Source organism: Tauraco erythrolophus, chromosome 1, assembly GCF_009769465.1.
Source record: "Tauraco erythrolophus isolate bTauEry1 chromosome 1, bTauEry1.pri, whole genome shotgun sequence".
Taxonomy (NCBI): Eukaryota; Metazoa; Chordata; class Aves; order Musophagiformes; family Musophagidae; genus Tauraco; species Tauraco erythrolophus.
The window spans coordinates 117,778,034-117,796,942 of NC_141465.1; the positions used below are offsets into that span (position 1 = coordinate 117,778,034).

General features: G+C 36.7%; 1 protein-coding gene across 2 annotated transcripts in view; it reads left to right on the top strand.

Annotated features, from left to right (window-relative positions):
* RDX (radixin) overlaps positions 1 to 18,909 on the top strand; it is a 52,393-nt gene that overhangs the window by 14,106 nt on the left and 19,378 nt on the right. For both annotated transcript variants that reach the window (XM_086621653.1, XM_086621660.1), the window contains exons 3-7: positions 6,312 to 6,395; positions 11,687 to 11,782; positions 13,982 to 14,256; positions 18,180 to 18,263; positions 18,728 to 18,874. In XM_086621653.1, coding sequence (XP_086477779.1) covers positions 6,312 to 6,395; positions 11,687 to 11,782; positions 13,982 to 14,256; positions 18,180 to 18,263; positions 18,728 to 18,874 — 686 coding nt within the window. The remainder of the gene's footprint in view (positions 1 to 6,311; positions 6,396 to 11,686; positions 11,783 to 13,981; positions 14,257 to 18,179; positions 18,264 to 18,727; positions 18,875 to 18,909) is intronic.

Here is an 18,909-nt window from a genome sequence, read left to right on the forward strand (position 1 = left end):
ATGAAAATTGGGGACTTCTTTGTTTAATTAGGACTTTGCTGCTGTAATCAAAATTGGAGCTGTTAATAGGGCTGTTTTCAGTGCTTAGTTCTCTGCTTACCGAAGAATAGAATATTTGTTGAATCTTATTTTCAGTGCTTTCTTCCTAAAAGACCAGATACAAAATGTTTCTCAGCTGTATGCTATTCTCACAGATCTTCACCAAAAATAGAAGCGTAGAAACTAAAATTAGACATCATTAGTTACATAACTGTTAATCATTTCATAGGCTAAGAAGATTAGGTTTAATTGATTGAAATATTAGTTGCATTTGTAGGGTATAAGAGGAGTTAAATTGTCAACTGTTTTTTGCTGATAGTTTGCAGCATTTTTGTACAAAACTGCAAGGCGTGAAAGAGAGCATTACGCTGGGTAGTAATGGGTAGATGTCAAAGTTACTGAGATTTAAAAAGAACATATTTTTTTAGACTTCAACATTTCATGATATGTATTCGGCAGGAGTAGATATTGGATTGTGAAATAATATGGATGTTTAAAATTTGAATTAATACTTACAAGATCAAGTTAATTTCTGTGAAGTTGTTGAATTGACATAGTGTATAAGTTTATTTTTTACTAGAGTGTTGTTTTACAGGAAATCTTTGAGATATGTAATGCAGTACTTGAATTATATCTTGAATATACGATTTATTTCTGCAGCATAAATAGACAACTGATGCCAGTTTGGAGGACTGCTTTCTTTTGCTTTGTCTATTAGTAAAATCTATTGCCATTATTCTATAGTCTTCTGTTCCTAATGCTGTTTAATCCTTACCTTTTTACCTTATCTACTTCATAATTTTTTCTCTTACATCTCTTCCTATATCTCCTTTGAGATTGATGAGGAGAGCGTGCTGTGTATATTTGTACAGTGAGAAAAGCAGTGGGACCAATGTGCTGCTACTCCTTAACACAAATAATTTTAATATGCGATCTTGATACAGTAGTCGGCTGAACTAATGTGAAGAAAGTCTTGGAAGAACTTTTTTCGCAATTTTCTTCTAAATAAGAATTGGACTGTTTTCTGTGGCTTTTAGATATGACTGATTCATACTGCATTTATTAAAACAGAGCAAAACCATTGGAAGCCTTTATAATGTGATTTTACATTGCTTTTGTACTAAATATTGGTACCTACTCAGTTTTGGACTTCCTGATGAAAGCTGAAGTGCTGTGACTAATCTCTGCGAATGATGGCTGAAGTACAGTGGCAGGAAGTATTAGGCTATTAAGCCAACAATCAATTTTTGTGCATATTCTATGGAGTCTATCTGTGTTTGAGAAGAGATCCAAAGGTTAATGTGGTGACGGTGTAATATCCCATTAAACTGTGAAGGGTTGAAGTTAGATACTACAAGGAACTGTAGAAATATTTTTTTCAAGTCCTTAAAGCTGTAATACAACAAATATGTAATTCCCGTATGAAATGTGTGCTTTTAGTATATGCACATGGATGTTTGTTGTTCCAAGTGTGTTCACTGACTGTACTCTTTATTGCTTTGCATAAGTTCTGTCATAGATAAATTGCTTTAGAATGTTTTTTTACAAAATACTATTCTGTGAGCTGTGTCAAAGAGCCTCATAACTCATTAGCAACATTTGTTATGAAAACATCAGTTTCTCCCTTCACAAAGAATAATGAATATGTATGTATGTGTTCTTCCCTTTCCCTTGACTCTGTTTAATCGATCTGAAAAAAGTCTGGTGAAATACAGATAAACTCAGACTGCTAGTTCGGATGCCAAGGTGAAGAAGATAACTGCCACAATGCAAGAGTTTAAAGCCTTATTGTTTGGGAAAAGCTTATTACAAATAGGTTAAAAAAACCTATATGTGTACCCAGATATTGGGACAAAGCCATTTTATCAGAAACAAGGAAAAACTGTACTACTTACAGCAATTTTTTCGAAATGTTTGGTGATCCTTTTATGGTGCAAGGTCTCCATCCCTGGCCACTTGCGTATGTTGCTCAGTATAGGCAAATGAGCCAAGCTAAATAGCCACTTCAAAAGCTGTAAGGTAGGTGTTGGTATTCTAAATAGAGATTTGGTGCTCTGAAATAGAGGTTTGCAGTAGCGTTTTCCTAGATGTCCAGCAGACTTTTTTCTGTGCTATGCTAAACTTTACTGTGTTCCTTATACCCTCTTACATCAGCTTTTTTTATAAAATGTCCTCTTAAAACTAACCAGCTAAGAAAAGTGCTAAGCATTTTCTTCCTCTTAGAATTTTTTTTTTTAAAAATAAAATATCTCATTAACTTGCCCTTTTATCTTTTCCATTATGGCCTTTTAAATATACCTTGTGCTTGCTAGATGCTTGGTGTATGTTTTTAATGTTAATCGCATAAAGGCAATGTGTTCAGGATGAAGTTCTTCCAGAAAGAGGCAAACCCTACAGTGCTTATATTTTGTTTACGGGTTGTGAGTTGCTGTGGGTTTTTGTGTGTGTGGTTTTTTGGTTTGGTTTTTTTTTTTTCTTTTTTAAATGCCATCTTCTTCCCAGCACAAGAGTGCACTTGTCCTAGCTTTACTGGTGGACATTGGTATAGTCGTATGTCTAAAGTGGGAGCTGAGAAGCTGTCTTATACCCTCTGCATTAAAAGTGTGTATAGCTCCATGGGATGGGTGTTGGAAGCATTGGAAATTCTTTTTTTTACTGTGTATGTCACAGTGGCCTAGATCTTTGATTTCTGGTACTGGATGTAAGAGGGCTGGTTGGGAGTACTGTATTGCTAGATGTGAATTCTGTCAGGCATCACAGAGCTGCCATTCAGGTATGACATTGCCTGATCTGTGGAGGAGGAGGGGAGGAACTCTCACTGCGTGGACCTTGTCAGAGGATTCATGGAGTCTTAGTCAGTTACTAAGCCTACAATAGCATTTTTAAGTATTTCCCAGACATGACCTCAATGATATTGTAGTATTTGTATTTAAATTGTATTTAAATTGTGGCACCAAAAATAATGTTTGCGTATAGCCACTTTTTAACCTCAAAAAAAAAGGGGGGGGGTTATCTGCTCAGGCATACTCCTGTGAATTGCAGAACCGCCTAGAGAGTTTCTTGATTAGCTTACCAGAGTAGCATCCTTAGAAGGCCTCTACTCAGAGTTCAGTCAAAATTAGATATGAATATGCCAAATGAGACTTGTCGCAGCTCTTACCCTGAGCCTGCGCACAGCAGAATGGGATTTGCCTCACGACCGAGCAGCTGAAGTCTTGTCTAGTGCTTTGTCATAGCTTCTGAAGTTTGGTGGAAGATGTGTGATCCTGGGGGGTGAAAGATTGAAAAGAAGGCATGAGATGGGTCTTGTGCTATGAGTACAGGCAGCCTTCCAGCACTTGCTACAGGAAACCTTCGTGCGTTTCTCTTGCCACCAGTGTGAGAGCCCCTTCCTGTTTCGTGTTCATGTGGTCAAGTTGGTTCAGAGTAATCATGTTCAGATTACTGTCTTCATAATTTGTGGGTCAGATAGTTTCCCCTTGTCACTGATGTAACACTAGGAGCATTGCTGCAAAGTAGCAGCATACCCCAGGGCAGATTACATGAGTGGCAGTCCATTGCTGAATTTACTGGGCCTTCTTTCTCTGCCTGTGTTTTCTCAATTCCCTGCCGTTTTTATAATGTGGAAACTTGCCCAATGGCTCTTCTTAATGTAGTTGCTTAGCTTTATTTTACAGGCAACACAACTGACACCAGAGGTTCGATTTTGTTGAGAGCGTGCTGTGTGCTTGAGGTTTGGGTTAGATAAGTAAACCCTTTGGGTTCAGTCTCGGGTTTTACCAAAAGTAACCTCCTTATTTTCCATGCCTAGAAATAACTGAAACTGAAACAATGTTAAAAGGTTGTAAAAGCTCAGTATTTGTAGGCCAAAGATCTAAGTTGGCCCAGGTGTCTTCAGAAGGAATATGATCAAGTGTAGTGTTAACTTTGTATGTATTTTCTTAAATCATTTTTGTCATAAAAGGTAACATTTTAATATTGCTATCATTTAATTTCCAACTTTCTTAGTAGAACTGAAAGTGTAAATTTTAATTAGCACTTGGGTGATCTGTCATTCGGAAGTTCAAAGAAAAAGAAAACTGCTGAAGACATAAGCAGTTACTGTGATGCATGTGAGCGACCAGGTTCTGCTAATGTGTGTCTGTATCTGCCGCAGAGGTGGTAGCTGTGCGCTCCTACAGCGCTCAGCTTTTATTTGAGGCAGTGACATTCAGAAGCCAGAATGAATCTGCAGGCTGTGATGAGTTTGCTTCTCTATTACATCTATTATTTTACTATTTGAGTATTTTAGTTTTTATGAAAGATGATAGACTTTCAGGTAGTTATTCTTGCATTTGTAGAAGTTGACGTTTGCTGTAAGGATATTTATGTAAGAAGTTTCTCCTGTAACTCTTCAAAAGTCTGCTGCAATTAATTGAACTTGCGGTGCTTTGTAGATCTTCTGTGATGCTTCTTGTTTTGGCAGTGGTGGTGTTACATAACAGAGTGCTTTGGCATTTAATAAACTTACATTTTAGCCTTATCCTTTGTAACTTGCTTGCTTTTAGCTGCCTTAAAGCAGGCTTTGTTTTTAAAATTTAAAATCTGCTTTTAAAAAAGTAACTTCTTGTAATTAAGGGGCAACCCCTCACACTTAAACCAGTGCAACTGGGAGTGAGTTAGACCTACCGTTTTAAATGGGTTGTTCTGTTAGAGAATAAGCAACTCTTTTTCCTCTTGAAATGAACAGTGAGAGAATCTACAGACAACACCTCTTTCCCTCTTCCTGATGCACACCCTCTGTTTTGTTTTTTTTTTTTTTTTATTTTTGCAATAAAAGTTTACTACCTTTTACTCCAGAGCCTTCAACTCTTGTTCTTTATCAGTGTTTGCACACCAAAAACTTTGCTAACCCCCTGCTATCTTCCTTGTTTGCAGGTCTATAACCTAGAGGTTCTCAGACTCCTGCTACTCGTGTCTTGTGTATCCAGCTCATGCCCAAAGTTGTTTACGTTGATGCTAAGAAAAGAGTGAACAAGCTTAATCTGTTGCACAGGGACAGAATTCTGTCCACTTTTCTCTTTTGCACCTTAGATTTCCCTTCTGTTTTGTCTTGCAGAGACTTTTCCCGACTCTCACTTCTCAAAGTATTCCACCTGGTGGCAAAATTAGGGAAATAGTTAATGGAAATGGTTTACACAGGCATAGATCAAGTAGTGTAAGAACCTGTAATACAAATCCTAATTTATTCTTGTTCCATATTTATAGGATAGTATAGTTCTGTATTTATATAGAGAGAAATTAGAATATGTTTGTGCCTTAAGTAAGTTTCATGGTTTTGATTATTGCATTTATAGCAAAATAGATTTGACCTTTAATAATTTATGTTCATATTCACTAAAGATAAATAAAAAGTGATACCCTGGCAGTTGGAATGGAGGACTGTTCTAAGAGTGAGAAGACAGTACTGTGCATTTAGTACTTTGTTCTGTTTCATGAAATTTCTTACTTCTGTGTATACCAGTTGAAGAGAAATTGGAACAGACTGTTGTACTTCCAAGTAATGTAGGCTTCCAGGGATATTTGGGATATATCTCCTGGGATATTTGATTGCTTGTTTTAGAACAAATAAAAACAGTGACTATCAGAAGTCATCTGGAAAATGGTCTCCTATTTCAGGAGAAGTAAGTTCCTTAGATAGTGGTGTTTCTTCAGTCTTGTAGTAAGGGAATTGAATGGGATCAGTATTAAGGGGAGCTAACTTCTATAGTTCCTCCTTCCATTGATGAAAAATATGCTATTATTCTGTCCTGAGGAGTACAAGCTCTAGTTCCATACACTTTAAGACCACTGAATCTCTTAATTTTGGAAATGGCAGGGCAGGAGGCTACCTGTCTTTTTATATTGCCAAGTATAAATACCTTAAAATGATAATGTATATGACTAGGAACTTTTTCTTTTGTGGACGTTTGGGAAGCCCACTGAAAGATAGTACCTGGTAGCTGAATGTTCCAGTGTTCTTTGAGTGGTCACTAGTCACGTCAGCTATCCCAGTACATTGAATTTGAACTCTGTTCCCTGGTTTGACCTTCAAACCTAGTGTTAAATTAAAAGATGAGATTTTTTTGCAGATTCAGGTTTTCCATTTTTATATCTGCTGTGTTCTGTGTGTATACAAGACCATTAGAATTATTGAATTTACTTACCATATATTGTTTCTTACCGGCTAATCACAGCATATAGAAGCATTATGCTGTTACAGTACGATTTCAATATTTCTTTATTTTCTGTAGATCAATGTCAGAGTAACCACAATGGATGCAGAGTTGGAATTTGCCATCCAGCCCAATACAACAGGCAAGCAGCTGTTTGATCAGGTAACTGATATGTGTCTCTGTGTATGTATGTGTACAAACATGTAAAACTATTGTGGATATTAAAGCATAGTTTGAGAAGGCAGAAGCGTTCTCATGTATAGATTATGTTTTTCCTTACATCATGTAAGTTATTCTCTCAGTTAGTTTGACCTTCCTCAGTACTTCTCATAGAATGTGTTAGATTCGAAGAACTCTGTGTAAATAGGTTAACAGTGAGACTTCATTTGAATCATGCCTATAGAACTGCTTTGAAATTAATGGTATTTTTATATCTAATTGCATTATAGTTGCAACTGCAATATAATTGTTAGAATTATGTGTATATCCTTCACTGTTTTATAATGAATGTAACAAAAATTCATTAAGGAAAGGTAACCTTTTTTTTTCCCCACGAATGGAAGCTGTAGATAGTTTTTCACTTCCTGAACATTAGAAAAGTAATGTTGTCCTGTGATCCAGTTTGAAATTTAAGTTTAAAAGAAAAAAAAGACTAAGTGGAAAAGTGAACTGATGGCTTTAATGTGCTTATGGATTGCAGATCCATCAGAACTACACATTCTCACTTGATAGTGTCTCTAATGTAGACCAGTCAAATAGACTAAGTGAATGATTTCTTAAAAAAGATTGTTCTCACATTCATTTCATGTGATGTTAGCCTTCAGAACCTTGAAGAAAATTTTTGATCTAGGTTGTGGAGTGTTCTAGAAAATGTGAAGAATAGAAGCTTATCAATGTGTCATTTTGTTTTTCCTCGAGAGACCAATAAATATGTTGTATTATCTAAATCCAAGATACATGCATTTAGTTAAAAATGCAGAAATTTTCAAAATTACTCTTCAAAAGCACTTCAACTATATCAGTAATTATGTCTAGTAGAACTGTCGTTTCTCTTCACTCCACTATAGATGCTTAAAGTCTTTTGCTGACCTTTGCTATCTTCTGCTGTGCAGTATTGGGTGGGGTGACATTCTGCTATGTAACGTCTTGTGCCCAGGTAATCAGGTTCATCCAAATTGGGGCATTCATGGACAGGGAACAAAGATACAGCTCTGAATTATTTCATGCTCTCTTCAACTTTGTTCCTTGATTCACTGGATGATGTTTGACATCTCATCAGCTCTTAAAATTAACTAACTCCTGGAGGTTTAAATTGAAAAACTATTAGGTCAAGTGAAATCAACCAGCATAGTTGTGTGTGAGGAGAGAAGCATTTTCTGCCTGATCTTAAATTCATATGCGAGTTCCACAAAGTAACATTGAGAGCTGAACTGTATTGCAAAACCAGCAGGAAATTTTTTGACAAAAGTTATGGTGTTTCTCTATAGAAAGAGAATTAAGTAGCACTGTGATTGAGAGGACTGGTCTTCAAGGTTTATGCAGAAATGGTGGACATGACAGTAGACTTTTTAGTTATTGCTTGCAGAAAATAAGCTCTCCATGAATTTAGCTGTTGTCTAGTGCTCCTCTGTGTTTTTGGTGCACAACTTGTCCTTTTTTTCCATCAGTGGTTCTTTTAAGCTTTTAATTGGTGTTTTCTTGAGCTGTTGATTTGTTTCCCGTTCCGTGTGTGTGTTCATCATCTTCATCTGCTAGCAGACAAGAATTCAGCATTTGATGTCTATAGCTGTCTCTTTTCTCTTCCATTGTGAAACTCAGGGAAGTGTTTGTTTATTGCACAAACCCAATTTTAAAAAATTACTCTTATTTCAGAAGATGTCTTAACTTAGTTATCGTTAGTCCTGCCTATCCTCTCACTGGTCAGAATGGGCAAGAGGGGATCTGTCCTCCTTTAGTCAACAAAAGTAAAACTGTAACTTTCCTAGGAGAACAACAACCCTGTGCTGGGTATGTTTCCACACACGGGTGATAATGGTGGGGGTTATTTTGTTTTGTTATTTTCATAGAATCATAGAATCGTCTGGTTGGAAGAGACCTTCAAGATCATCAAGTGCAACTATTCACCCTGCACTGTCAGGGTCCCTAAACCATATTGCTCAACACCAAATCTACACGGTTTTTAAACACCTCCAGGGATGGGGACTCCACCACCTCCCTGGGCAGCCTGTTCCAATACTTCACAACCCTCTCTGTAAAGAGATTTTTCCTGATATCTAACCTAAATTTCCCTGTCACAACTTGAGGCCATTCCCTCTTGTCCTGTCATTCATAACGTGGGAGAAGAGACCGACCCCCATCTCCCTACAACTTCATTTCAGGTAATTGTAGCCTCCTCTTCTCCAGACTAGACAGTCCCATCTCCCTCAGCCACTCGTCATAGGACAAGTTCTCTAAACCCTTCACTAGTTTTGTTGCCCTTCTCTGAACCCGCTCCAGCACCTCAAAGTCCTTCTTGAAGTGAGGGGCCCAAAACTGGACACAGTACTCAAGGTGTGGCCTCACCAGTGCTGAGTATAGAGGCACAATCGCTTCCCTGCTCCTGCTGGCCACACTGTTTTTGATACGTGCCAGGATTCCATTGGCTTTCTTGGCTGCTTGGGCACACTGCTGGCTCATGTTCAATCAGCTGTCGACCAGCACCCCCAGGTCCTTCTCTGCTGTGCAGCTTTCCAGCCACACTTCCCCAAGCCTGTAATGCTGCAGGGGGTTGTTGTGGCCCAAGTCAATAAGATGTTAGCACTGAGCATCAGTTCCTCTGGTTTACTGTAGATGCCATTCAGAAAGAGTAGGAGGGTTGTCTCCTTTATTCCAAGTTATGCCTCACTGTCCTTTCCAGATAACTTAGAAGCCTCCCTTACAGTCTTTCGGCTGCTGACTCGATGAAATTCTTGCTAGGTTGTCTTTATGTGTATGTTTTGATTTGTCAAAACATGTCTATTGTGCTGCTTACTTTTCTTCTCCAATCAGTTGTAAGATAGGATGTGGTGGTGGATAAATCTGTTTTACAGATGTGACTTGCCTGAAGCCACTTAGTGACACTTTTGAGCCAGAATCGAACTCCTAAGTTTCTCATTCTGTACTTCTTTTTCATACCATGCTACTGCAGTGCATGAGTGCTTGTATTATCTTGGTACAAAGTTTCAGAAATTTTTTCTTCTCTTTCCTTTGAGCTGAAGAGGCAGTGATAGACAATGCCTTTTGTGGAGTCTGAAGTAAAACAGGCTAATGTGTGAGCTGTTTTTAATGTTTAAGTCCACATTGCAGTAGACAAGTCGTCTGTGTCTTAAATAACGTGCAATGTGCATCTCAGCTGGCGCTCATCTAGTTAGCGGGTGAGAGCAAAATGTTTTGACGTGAGCAGCGTAAGCACTTGTTTCCTTATGCCTTATGAGCAGAGCTGTTGGGCATCTGCTGTTCTTACTGACTTCTTTTGCAGCTCAGAGCTGGTCAGGTACAAAGGCTCAACTTGGGCAGCCACAAAGGAAAGAGCCTTCTCAGTTGTCTGATAAAGCCATCAGTAGTTGGATCAGCGTTGTATGAGAGATCTGTGCCAAAACAAGCAGCAGGTCTGAAACTTCTGTTGGGACACCAAATTTAATGTTACTCAGGACCGTACAAGTAACATAAACTTGTTCTTAAGGTTTCTTATGTTCTGAAGTAAATAATGTAGGAATTCTAGAGAAGATAACTGAGCTCACTAAAGGAATCAGGTTGGATCCGTGAACATTGTCCATTCTGTGCTTTGGAGCTTGAAGGTGAAAGGGTAGAGGAAGAAAGAAGGTGCACACTTGAATGATTGTTAAGTAGTAATACAAATATGCAAGGCATCGGAAGTAAGTTTGCACAGCTATCTTGTGACATTTTCTAATTTTCAAAATCTTAATTTTGCAACCCGATAGTACTACTTTAAAATGGAGGAGGATCTATGTGTAAAATTCTATTTACTTCACATGCATCTGAATGCTTCCGTAAAACAGCCTTCAGTAAACCAGCTTGCCAGCATGGTCCAACCTGAGAACATACGTAAGTATTGCCATACTGGATCTTTTGGAGCCAGAGTTTACAGTTTATTAATAATCTTTTCTGAACTTTTCTGATTAATCGCTTATTGAATCCACGTGTACTTTTACTATGCGAAAGACTTGTAAGGTAGTTCTACAGTTTCATTATACTCTGTGTAGTAAAAGTGCTTCTTTTTGTTTGCTTTGAACCTGCTATCTAATGATTTCTGTTGATTCTCTTAATTCTTACATTATGAGAAATAGTGAATAATCATTCTCTATTTTCCTTCTACATGCCATGAAAGTTTTATAGACCTATATCATATTTTTCCTTTCCTCATTTCTCTGTCAGTAGCCTTAGTTCTCATCTTAGCTATACAGAAAATATTCTATGTCACTGATCATTATTTTCAACCTTTCTGAAACATTTCCAGTGCTGCAGCATCCTTTAAGTTGATGTGACCAGTTGTGTGTATTATTAGAGATTTGGGCACACCATAGATGTGTATAGTAATAGCTATAAACAAACAGCTTTGTTTGTTTTTCCCCTTTTCAATGAGGACTTTGTTCAAATAATTAAAATTGTTGTCTTTTATGAACAGTATTTTGTTTTTTATTAAATATCATCTTTTATTGAGATTCATCTTCCTTTTTACTATTCATTCATAGATCTTTATGGAAGGTTTTCTACAGTAGATTTTGTCACATCAGTTTCATCCTTTTTTCAGATCACGCATGAAGTCCTGGGGGACTTCCTTACTGGCTACACTACAAGTCTGTTGTGAAAACAGTTTCTTTATTTTTTTTTCTTTCTTTTTAACTAGTATATCCGTAAAAAGACCTTCCTTCTATTCAGGGACAATTTTGTTTCTTTAATAGCCTTTGGTGATAGACATCAGAAATCTTACAGGAAATCAATGTATGGTTTATCAGCTAGATCATCCTTATCCCTTGTATCATTAACTCTTAGAAGATCTCAAAAATATTTGAAGGAGATGATTCATCCTCATTACCTCATACTTGTCCACAAGTATTATTCTTTCTTATAGTTTCACCAGTTGTCTTCTGTTGAAGTGAACTTTCTTGTCTGTAGGTCTGCAGCTCACTTCCCAGACATGCTTTCGAATATCAGGGTCCTGTTTGCTACCTTGTAGTGCTCAGGTGCCGAGTTTGATGTACGCAGTAAGCTGCACACTCCAGTTGGTAGTTTGGCAACGCAGTGTTTGAGTTTATTTAGAACTCTGAGGTGAATGCTTCCCTGAACCTGATTTTTTACTGGTGGTATTTTAAAACTTGATTGTATTTCAGTTTGAGACGGTTTCTGTAGCTTGCTTACTGTTAAAAAAATCCTGTTGTAGTGATTACTGATGATTATGAATCATTTATCTTTAGGTGGTAAAAACTGTTGGTCTTCGTGAAGTCTGGTTTTTTGGGCTACAGTATGTGGACAGCAAAGGCTACTCAACCTGGCTGAAGCTAAATAAAAAGGTAACTATTCCCAAGTGTTTAGGCAAGTATACAGTTTGAAATGTACTTTTATAAGACTCTCTGCTTTAATGTTGTAGGTGAGATATAGCTGGCTTCAAATTTAGTTGAAAAATTGTTTTTCGTTTGCTTTAAATGACAAAATACAGTGTTAAGCTTGGTTAGTTATAAAAGAATATGCGAAGCTGCATCAACATTTGATTTGAGAAGGAGATACTGTTTCCCGTATTTCCAGTACCATGGTGATGCATGCATCGGAAAACTTAAATTCATATGACTGTCCTATTTTCATGTAGCAAAATATAATTGAATAAATGTTTTACAGTTGAGGGGTGCGTGTGCAAAGTATTCGAGCTTCAGGAATTTGTGTGTATACAGCTACAGATCTTTAAACAAGGCACTAATAATTGGCTCCTAAAGTTCTGTTTAGGTATCTAATAGGCAGATTGTAGGATAAGTTTTGGGTTGATTTTTCCCAAACAGCACTGAGCACCTTTTATCTCCCAGTTATTGGTAACCAGGTGATTTTACTTTAAATTTTATTTATTAATTTGAATGGCCAGTTTTTATTTTAATATTGACCATCAGGTTATTAATGGCACTGTTTGGAATAAAGAGATTTTTTTTGTTGTTTCAAATTAATCAGGAATACCTTTTTTTTTTAATCTTCAGTATTAGAAGGTAAATTGGGATGTGTTTAGGAGCGAGTCCCACTGTCTGCATTTATATAATTTTTTCTTCTCCTCTGTGGTAAATCCAGCAAGTTAAACCTGCTAGCTACCAATGTTGTCTCCTAGAATTTAATGTGTCTTGTTTCATATGTGATAAATATTGCAGTGTTACAAATATTTTGTTAGCCCTAATGCCTTGCCTCCAGCGGTTGGAGACTACAGGATTTGGTGTATCATTTGCAAAAATACAGAAGACATTGCTCTATGAAAGTCTTTAGCAAGTTAAGTTGCTGGTGCAGTTCAGGAGCAGCAAGGGTGTGCTAATTTCTTTAACTTTGACTAAGGCAGTTATCTAGCTTTTTTAAAAAAGCTTGTAACATTTGATTCTTAAATGCCTCATCGTAAACTGGCTTTAGCTTTTCAATATTTTTAGTAAATACAGGTACAATCTGATAAATGACAGAATAGATGTGCAAATAAGGTTTTATTATGGCAAGAGCACAACTAATCGTTCACTGGTGAGATTAAAGTGAAATACTGTGTATGTAAATCAGAAGCAGGTGGATAATAATGAAAAGTGAGCAAAACTTTTAAAATTGACGTCTGAAATATTAAATATAGTACTTATGCTGCCTTAGGTACATGATTAAATAGTTGCATTATATTTACAATTTTTGATACTTCCTACAAGTCAAGAAAACAGACGCATCATTTCATGCGTAGTGAAGAAGTTCTAGAGGGACTACTAGTGCATGTAAAACTAAACGTGTAATAAAGTGCTCAGGGAATTGGGATGTACGATATTTATTTTATTATGAATGTATCTTTTAACAGTCACTGTATTATTTGATGTGAAAATTATTATAACTAAGAATGTTTTTGCTTTAGTCATAATCAGTGCTGAAGGCTGAACCATATGAAATAAAAAATTCTACATAAAAATGAGCTTTTGTTGAAATTTGAAGTGGACACTTACTTAAGATGACCACATCTGATCTCTTCACAGAAATCATGATGATAAGGCTTATCCATTGTAGAAAAATAATGTGTTTAATGGAATTATATTTTTTGCACAGGAAGAAAGCACATGTATTTACTTAAATAGTTCAAAGGCTTTTAGAAGAATCCAACTTTACACTTACATTGAAAAAAACGTACTCTAGTTCTTGCTAAAGAAACCTTGTTAGATCTTAATTTGTTACTTCCTGCCATTCATCCTTGGATATGGTTTTGTTTAGTATGTATTACAACTTTTTTTTCCTGCAGATCTTTATTGTGATAAATACAAATTCACACAAAAAACCTTCTTAAACAGCCTTAAAGTAGTATTTCAAAATTGTCTGATTGATCCAAATTGGTGTACTTGATTCAGTGCCATATGAACCTTTAGAGAGTTCTACAGTGAGCTTGTAGGAAGCACTGGATTTCAGTATAGAGGAACTAAAGAATTCATTACTGCTGAGTTAATGATATTTAATGTGCCATTTAGTGCTCTTTGTATTTTTTTTTTTTGTTTATTCCCCTCCCTCAGGTAACACAGCAAGATGTAAGGAAAGAAAATCCTTTGCAGTTTAAGTTCAGGGCCAAGTTTTTTCCAGAGGATGTATCTGAAGAATTAATTCAAGAAATAACTCAGAGACTTTTCTTCCTGCAAGTCAAAGAAGCGATCTTAAATGATGAAATATATTGCCCACCAGAAACTGCAGTTCTTCTGGCTTCTTATGCTGTCCAGTCCAAGTATGGAGATTACAGTAAGGAGATACATAAACTAGGCTACCTAGCCAATGACAGACTTCTCCCGCAGCGGTGAGTGAGACTTTTTGCATCATCTGCTGCATATAAACTTGATTACAGCATGTTTTTTATAATTAAGATATTAAGTGATAATGTGCATTTAATGGTAGCTTTCTTAAGAGTGCATGTTTTGCTCGTAGAATTTAGAGATCCTAATTTAGACTCCAAATAGCAAAGAAACGTCACAACCATGGGTTCCTTGAGACCTGTTTCCTGTCCCATCCACAACCATCTGCACAAATTTAGTTAAATTTCTAAAGTACTCCAAAATGATCTAATGTTCCTGGACGCTTGCTTCTGCTAAATTAAAATCAAAATATAGAGGTTACTAAGAGTAATTTGATACTCAGTTCTTGATGTTTTTGTACACTTAGGTGGTGACAATTTCCTGAAAATAATTATAAAGTGTATTACAAATAAAACATACTGCAGAAAAATGATAGCCTGGACAGAAAATTTAGAAGCTAAATTGCTGTTGAATATAAACTCTTTTGTATCAGTCACTCATCTGAGTGGTTAGGAAAAGTAAGCACCCAGATGATAGTTCTGTTTCTTTACACAACTGAAACCATGCTCCTGGCATGGTTTGGCAGCAAGAGAATCATTGCAACACAGATGTACAAACTTAGACAATTTTCTTAGCATAGATGAATCCGTAGTGATGTATTGTGGACAAATGTGTGCTTACTGAATATATAACATTAATGTGTCTTCAAAGAAATGAGCCATGGAATAATTTGAGCTTTCTTTAAAAGTCATATGCTTTGTCTCTTTGGTTTGAACACTAAAAGTGAAAACTTATTCGTGTAACTAAGGTTGAGAGCTTTCTAGCAAGCAAAAAAGCATTTCAAAGGATTGTGGTGAAGTACTGAAAGAAGTATTTCTGAAAATGTTTCAAATTTTTAAAAATCCTAGCTAGGAGTTTGGTTTTGGCTGTTTACTTCTTTCTTGTGACAAAGTCTGTACCTCGTTCTAGAAAAGTACCCTCTGCTAGGAAGGCATAGAGATGTAGAACTGGTAAAACTGTCATTACTGAATATGTTAGTTCAGGAACCTTGGGTTTCGCTCAGTTCTGACAACAGCCTGTGAACACAGGAGTGCTTGTGTGTGACACAAATTCAAATACTTAAGATGCTCCTTTTCAGTAGACAAATGTTCAGATCATTTCCCAGCATATGCTTTCAACCAGTCGTGCCAGTCGGCACTGAGTGAGCACATAGCTTTTATATTCATTCTGACAGTTATTCCTGTTTTGCCTCCTGTCGCCAGGAGATTTGCCAGAAAACTAACAAATACATCATAAAAGCACTTCAGAACAATATAACGTCAGAAATACTTACTTGTTTCCCAAAGTAGACTGGTTTTGCAAAATTTTACTGAAAAAGGTGAGAAAAGATTTGCAGTTCCCATTAATTATAGAGTCTTAATGTTTGCCTGTCAAAACTACTGCATATTTCTTAGCTTGAAACTATGAGCTGGGTAGCAGCAAGGCATCAAGTCCTTGCTGAGCTACTCTGGTGCAATAGTCCTTGCACATCTGCTAGCAGTGTTTCATAAGGAGCATGTGAAGAGAGAATGGAGTGAACCAAATGATGAGATGACTGTTGCCAAAGACAGTGCCAGCTTTGAGGATATCATAGAAACACAGAATCATTGGAGGTTGGAAGGGCAGCTCTGAAGATCTAGTCCAGTCTCCATACTCAAAGTAGAGTCACCTAGAGAGGTTACCCTTAATAATGTGCTTTAACTTTTGGTCAGCCCTGGCATGGTCAGGTGCTTGGACTAGATAATCGTTGTAGGTCCTTCCTAACTGAAATATTCTACTCTGATTATAGCAGGTTGTTCAAGGCGATTTCTAGTCGGGTTTTGAGTATTTCCAAGGGTGGACACTCTGCAACCTTTCTGGACAACCTGTTCTAGTATTTGACCAACTTTCCAGTAAAGAAATATAATAAAAATTGTATTCAAGTGTATTTCACTTGTGCCTGTTGCCTCGTGTCTTTCAACTCAAATTAAATTCAAAAAGAGGAACCATAGTTATCATTAAGTTTGGAAAGGACCTCTAAGATCATCAGGTCCAACCATCAGCCAACCAACACCACCATGCCCACTAAACCATGTCCTTAAGTGCAAAGAATTTCTGTAGAAGTAGAAGTGCAAGTTTAACTTCATTTGGAAAGCCCAAGAAAGCACAAGTCACCATTAGGGTGATGGAGTACTGGCACAGGTTGCCTAGAGAGATTGTGGAGACTGCCTCATTAGAGATATTCAAAAGCTGTCTTGACATGGTCTTGGGCAACTGGGTGTAGGTGACCCTGCTTGAGCAGAGGGGTGGACAAGATGACCTCCAGAGGTCACTTCCAGCCTTAACCATTTTGTAATTCTGTGAAGGAGGGCTTGGGAGCAGGGCTTTTATTTTCAGGTGAGCACTTGTGTGACATAATCCTGGGATAGTGTATTTTAAAATATCCTAGTTTGTCCTTGATTTTTTTGATTGTTAGCTTTATGTTACACTGCTGTAAAAGCTTTTGAATGTTTTTTGAATTTCTACTGGAGGAGTAGAAGAAATAATGATGGAAGCAGCTCACAATGTAAATATCACAATGTAAAAATCAGGCCTAATTTTATTATAGAACTTCTTTAACAAATTAGTGTTGTCCTAGAAGACTTGAAATTAATTTTTTATGTAATAAAAATTTGTAAATGATCACGAGGATGTTTTAGATAGTTACAGCCAAAGCAGGTTGTTCTACTTTGTGTGTTCTTTAACAGGCTTCTGTAAATATTATATTCAGGGCTTATATTCAAGGCTAAAGATAAGAAAAGAAAAAAACAAAAAGGATATCTTGTCATTACATGTTTTGTATTGTTTAGCTGTGAACACATCAGCTTTGTGCAGGTGCAAAAAGTAGAACCTCTGCCTTGTTTTTGAGTCGGAAAGCCTGTTGACAGGGATGCACAGTAAGCAAATCAAAATGTGGTGTGGCTGCCACTGAAAAGTGTGCTTCGCTAAATATGGGGCAGAGCAGCAAATCGAGCAACAGAGAACCTATAACAGAGGAAACACTGTATTAGTATCTTCTGCATCACTCAGTCTATTCCTTATTAGATGTTGTTATAAATCTAGGGAAAAAGAGTAAATTCTTACTTTTCTGAGTAAAGAGAAAGGAAGGTGAACAACTATTCTGAGTACTTTAAGATTATCTTGCAGTTTCTCTTTTTTTTAAGTTGTCCTTTAAAATGATTTCTCTAGGAATGCTTGAAATGCTAGATGCATGGAATAAAAGCATCATAAAGTTATCATATGCATTTGATTTCTTACTGCAGTCCGGCATTGAAAGTTCTAGTAGGTCAAAATAATTCCATCATTGCAGCCTGCTGTAGATAGACCTCAAATAGTTTTCTGAAGGTGCTTCACCATTGATTTTATTTATTAAAAATAAAAAACAACACCAACGCACTCCCCTCCCCCCCCGCCCAAACCTCTCAAACAAACTAGTCTGCTAACTTGTCTTAATGTATTGGTTTTTCTTTCAAACGACAGCAGAATGAAAGCTTGAGTGCATCTGTGCATACCTAGAGATTAATTTCCAGCATTGTTATATGAGGATTTTATAGGTCTGTATTTTCAGGCATTCCAAACATTACATCTTATGACTTTACTGAAAGTCGAGGTATGCCATGGTGTGACTTTTATATTACAAAGAGTATAGAACCATTTAAAAAAGTGATTTCACTCTATTTTAAAAGTGTATTTGTTGAAATACAGAGTTTCTGTGTCTGTTTGGGTGAAAAAGATGAACAGTGTATAGGAAGTAATGTTGAAGTTTGTTGAATTGAAGCATAGTTATGCTGCGTAACCAAAATCATTTTTATAACTTTAAGAGGTTAAATTGGTTGTCAGTGTCATTTAATAGCAACAAATTCTATTCCAGTGTGTTAGAACAGCACAAACTGACAAAAGAACAGTGGGAAGAAAGAATACAGAACTGGCATGAAGAGCACAGGGGAATGTTAAGGTAATCACGTAATAAAAAATTCCAAGGTCTTTAAGATTTTTTTCTTATTATTAGGATGTGTTTTCGGAGGTGACATATTTGTTTGGAAACTGCTTTCTTTTATTCTGACCGGGATAGATAGTTATCAAAAACTTCCATGAAAGCTTCAGCGAGGGTTGAGTTTCCAGTTAGGTTATTGTCTTACCTACATGATTTCTGGTTAAGGTGTCAACTGCCTTTGTCCACAGTTGCCTGCCTCTAAAATATGTTTAGTATTTCCTTAGCTCATGGGGTGAAAAGACAAAGTGCGATGATTGGACCGTACTTGGGTGTTAGGGTATCTGAGTCAATGTACCCATGAATTTCAAAAAGAGATTTAATTCCTAACTAAATTTTACACTAAGCAGTTATTCCACAGTTTCCTTATTCTTACAATGTACTTTTGATTTGTCTATACTGTGCCATTTTTTTTCTTCTTTCATCAGGGAAGATTCTATGATGGAATACCTTAAGATAGCACAAGACTTGGAAATGTATGGAGTCAATTATTTTGAAATAAAGAATAAAAAAGGAACTGAATTGTGGCTAGGAGTTGATGCTTTGGGTCTGAATATTTATGAGCATGATGATAAGTAAGTGGCTAATACTTATTTTGCAGTTCTGTCCT